Genomic DNA, 4,622 nt, shown 5'->3' with positions numbered 1-4,622 from the left:
CCAGTCGGGACACCCTGCTTTCCTGAGCACCACTATTGATTAGTTCAGTCCCACCTGCCTCCACCAGGCAGCCCTCCTGGGTCTGCCTCACTCTCAGTCCCCCTCCCCTGCCTGCTCCAAGCCCCCCGACAGCCCTGCCCTGCCTGCCCTGGCCCCTGCTTGGTGGCCGTGCATTCCTAGTGGAGCTGACGTTTATCGAGCACCTTCCACATGCCAGCAGAGCCCCCCTCATGTTGAGTGTGGCTGCACGTCGGGGGCTGTGAGGCCCCTGGGCCCCCACGGTGGAGGCCTGGCTCTAGACTCACACCCGCCCCTCCTCCCCACTGACTGCCCGTGTTTCTGTGTCTCTCGTTTGCACAGAGGACGCTGGGGCGGAAACGTGCCCACAAGGGCTCCTTCAAGGACGGTGAGTGTGGCCCAGGGAGGTGACCCCAGGAGGCCAGCACGGGCCGGCGCGGCTGAGGCTGGTCTCCCGGGGCTGCTGGGGCTGCGGGGGCCCGTGCGGTGCAGGGGAACATGCCGGATGGGGTCTCTCCAGGGACCAGAGGCCCCGGTGGCTCTTCCGGTCGTGCAGTCCTGACCTGTCTAGGAAGCCCCCTCGGGCTCCCAGGGGACGGCCAGGGCCCCCACACTCCGCCTGGGAGACGTTTGTCGAACACGCATGTGTGTGCCAGGCCTGTGTGCACGGGTGGGACCGAGGCCAGCCACAGGGTGCTGGCCCCGGGGTGTAGACACCCGTGCTGTGTTTGCTGCCCGCGGGGTGCGGGGCTCAGGAGGGCCCAGAGCAGTGCGTCCTGCCTGCTGGGGGTGGTGCCAGCGGGACCCCACGGGGAGGGGGAGGGGGACGGGCCTGCCCAGCCAGGATGCAGCGCTCAGCGGTCGTGAGGGGGCAGGGTTCTTTGGGTGCAGGGAGGCCCCCTGTGTGGACAGCCACAGGCCTGGGGGTGGGGAGCAGGGAGCGGAGCAGCGATGCCCGGATGGGTCGAGGACTGGGGACCAGGCGTCCTGTGTTCTGGGCCTGGCCTGGGAGCCGCCTCCGCCGAGGGCGGCCCCTACGGCTCTCACTGGTCGGCTCAGCCCTGGTCCGAAGGTGCCACATTCTGCACGGGGACGCCACCCCTGCCCTGGGTTCGGCCGGGCACAGCCATGGAGGGGAGCCTGCCCTGGGGGTCCCTGCGCCGCCTGACGCTCTCAGGGCCTCCTGGGGGGGAGGACTCAGCCCACAGCTTCCCAGGGGGAACCCACTTGGAGCCCCCAGGCCCGCAGGTGACACACCGCCTCTCCCCAGACCCCAGCTTCTATCAGGAGGTCCGCGAGCGGGGCCTCAACACCAGCCACGAGTCTGACGATGATCTGCTTGATGAGCCGTCCAGCCCCGACGGGACCGGGAAGGTGGACGCCCCCATCGTGGTCAAGAGCTACCGGCCGGCACAGACCACCTGGAGCCAGCTCCCGGAGGCAGGGCCCGGCTGGGGGGCGGCGCTCTGAGTCCACGCCCTCGGGTGGTCCGTGCCCCACAGCCAGTCAGGGTCCTCCTGTGAGGGGAGGAGGCTTCCAGAAGTACCCTCCTGTGCCCAGCTTGCGGGGGGGCCCCCTTCCTGTGCCCTCAGAGCTGCTCTGCTCCGAGGGCACTTTGGGGTCGGTCCCCAGGGAGGAGGCGCAGCTAGGGGCATGTGCCATCAACGGACATGAGATGAGCCTCCCGCGGGTGAGCCCGTCCCTCGCCCTCGCCCTCCTGGGACTGACCTGTGGAGCTGTGGGCATAGGGACCCGCTTCCTAGGCCCCAGGAAAGTGGCAGGAGGGTCCGAGAGGGGAGACAGCAGGGGAGGGCGAGGGCCCGGCCTTGGCTTCAGCTCAGGGGTCTGCTAACCTCCCCTCCCCCGTGTGCAGCGGGGCTGGTCCCTGCCGGGGCCGTGCGGCAGCCTGTCCTGTCCTGGCGCCTCTGCGGGGCCACCACCGGCGTGCTGTGGCCGAACGGGCAACACTCGAGCCAGGGCAGCGGGGTCTGCGGGTCTGAGCGGGTGGAGAGCTGGAGCATCTCCCCCACCCCCACCTGGGCCACGTGCGTCTGAGTCGTGGGCCTGGCCCAGCTTTCCTGGGTGGCTCTGTGCCTCTCCGCCCCCAGGACAGCTCGCTCCCCACCCTCGGGCGTCTGCCGGCCGTCCCCTCTGGGGGCCCATCTGGAGCTGCCCCAGGGCTCTCCGGAGGGGAGGCCCGTGACCTCCAGGCCCGTCCCCCTCAGGTGCTGGAGTCCGGCATCCTGGACACACTGCCAGCCGAGGAACGCAAGAGGCAGGAGGTACGGGGCTGGCCGGGGGCCACACAGCACACGGGGACAGCGATCGTGGGGACGCCTCCTGGGCCAGGCCCCGGGATGACGGCCGATGCCCTTGGCGGGGTGGCGTCGCCCCTTCCTGGATGCGGGAGGGGGTCCTTGCCAGGCTCACTGCTCGCGGCTGCCGGGCCCTTGTCCCCACGGCCACGCTCACAGCCTCGGCCCGGGTCCGGCCCGCCCTGCACCCTGACCGCACCCCCGAGGCGCAGGGTGGCCCCGGCAGCCGCTGTCCCCTCCCGCCAGGCCATCTTTGAGATCCTCACGTCGGAGTTCTCGTACCAGCACAGCCTGGGCGTCCTGGTGGCCGAGTTCCTGCGGTCTAGGGAGCTGCAGGCGACCATGACGCAGACGGAGAGCCACCACCTCTTCTCCAACATCCTGGACGTCCTGAGCGCCAGCCAGAGGTGCGGCGGCGGGGCCTCGGGCAGGCGGGTGGGGCTCCTGGACGCTCCCGGTCCGTGACCGCGGGTGGAAGGATCGGGGCAGGGAACACGAGAACCTCCTCGGGCCCCGAGGCTACCGACAGCTGCGCCCGGTGACAGGCTGAGCACCAGGCCTGCGGGCACCCCAGCACCCCAGCCACGGGGCACTGCCTTGCAGATGACAGGCACACTCCCACCAGGACGTTGGGTGCAGGCAGCCGAATGACAACGGGGGGGCACAGGGCGCCTGGGGTGGCAGCGCAGGCCTTCACTTGCAGCCTCGGGTCATGTTCTGCCCGGTGGTGTCGGGTGCCGGGCCCAGGGCTCTGGTTGCAAGGCCCAGGGGGGAGGAGGGGCCCAGCATGCAGCCGCAGGCCTGCACGGGCTTGTGCGTAGCTGTGTGTGGGCATCTGTGTGCCCCAGGGCATGTGTGTACGTGCTTGAACAGGTTTGTGCATCTGTGAGCCCGTGCATGTGCTCGCACAGCTGTGTGCGTGTGTGTGGACCCATCGCTGTCTGGGGGTAGGACGTCCAGCCTCCTCCCCCGCGGGGTCCTGGCAGCCCCCAGCCCTTCACAGTGGCCTCCCTTGGGACCTGGTATCTTGGGTCAGCGGCTGACGGCCGCCTTTCCCAGAATTTTCTTAGAAAGCCTTGCAGTTGCTTATCGGAGGTGCTGACCAGTGTGGCCCCCACACAAGCGCTCACCCTCCCTGACACCCGTCCCTGTCTGCCCAGGAGCTGTGGCTCCCAGGACGTGCAGTCCCCCGAGGGCAGGGGGTCGGGCTGGGGCCCAGAGAGCGGGGTCCTGAGAGATCCCTACCCTCAAAGCAGGGGCCACATCCCCCTCCCTGAGACCCACAGTTGCCTGGCCAAGGGACACCAGAGCGAAGCCCCCATCTTCCGGGGGAGGGGATGGGGCCTGCAGGCTGGGGGAGCTGCCCGCCCCCCCAGGTGGTGCCCCCGCCACAGGCCCAGTGATGGCAGCCCCGTGGCGCCCTCACCGCTGAGGACCTGGGGCCTCCCTCCCAACCCAGCCTTGTCCCCAATGCTGTCTCACTGTCACAGTGCTGCACCCCCCCCAGGTGGAGCAAATGGTCAGCCTGGTCAGTCCCCGGTGAGGGGTGTGGGCCACCGGGGGGGGGCGGGTCTGTGCTTGGGGACTCTGCTCCCTGCCCCCCACAAGTCAGCGAACTCTCTTCTCTCCCTTCTCTCCCGGATGGGGCGGCCTGGACTCTGGGGTTCAGAGTTGGATCTGGGAGACACGCTGACATTGGAGTAGCCGTGAGCCCGGGATCGGCCGACGAGCCTCGGGGATGGGGCTTCTCAGGAACACAGCTCTTGGGGTGGCTGCCCTGGGGAGGGCCACACGGGATGTGCTGGAGGCTCCGGCCGGCGGCCTCGCACACCAGACACCAGTGCTGATGCAGGTCCAGCTGGGCTCCGGCGGAGGCAGCAGCGGCCTCCCGTCCCTGGAGCTGATCTCAGGAGGGAGCCCCAGGAGGAAGCAGGGCCTGGGGGTCAACGCTGGGGAGTCCGCCCAGAGCCCCACCCCACCCTGAGCTGCACAGCTGGGCCACCACGCGCCTGCTGCGCCTGCTTCTGGGAGCTCGGCTGGGTTCCTGCCGTGTGTGCGTGTGTTTGCACACGTGCACGTGCTGTGCCGGCGGCCGGGCCTCATCCGCCTCCGCCCTTCAGGTTCTTCGAGGACCTGGAGCAGCGGCACAAGGCGCAGGTGTGCGTGGAGGACATTAGTGACATCCTGGAGGAGCACGCGGAGAAGCACTTCCACCCCTACGTCGTCTACTGCTCCAACGAGGTCTACCAGCAGCGCGCCCTGCAGAGGCTGACGTGAGCGGGGCCTCGG

General features: G+C 69.7%; 1 protein-coding gene across 1 annotated transcript in view; it reads left to right on the top strand.

The window, feature by feature from the left end:
- Positions 1-4,622, top strand: part of ARHGEF16 (Rho guanine nucleotide exchange factor 16) — an 11,820-nt gene that overhangs the window by 2,018 nt on the left and 5,180 nt on the right. The window contains exons 2-6 of the mRNA XM_077763757.1: positions 361-406; positions 1,289-1,458; positions 2,244-2,300; positions 2,580-2,740; positions 4,454-4,606. Coding sequence (XP_077619883.1) covers positions 361-406; positions 1,289-1,458; positions 2,244-2,300; positions 2,580-2,740; positions 4,454-4,606 — 587 coding nt within the window. The remainder of the gene's footprint in view (positions 1-360; positions 407-1,288; positions 1,459-2,243; positions 2,301-2,579; positions 2,741-4,453; positions 4,607-4,622) is intronic.

Source organism: Crocuta crocuta, unplaced genomic scaffold (genome assembly GCF_008692635.1).
Source record: "Crocuta crocuta isolate KB4526 unplaced genomic scaffold, BGI_CrCroc_1.0 scaffold13, whole genome shotgun sequence".
Classification (NCBI taxonomy): domain Eukaryota; kingdom Metazoa; phylum Chordata; class Mammalia; order Carnivora; family Hyaenidae; genus Crocuta; species Crocuta crocuta.
This window is presented reverse-complemented; position numbering and strand designations above follow the sequence as displayed.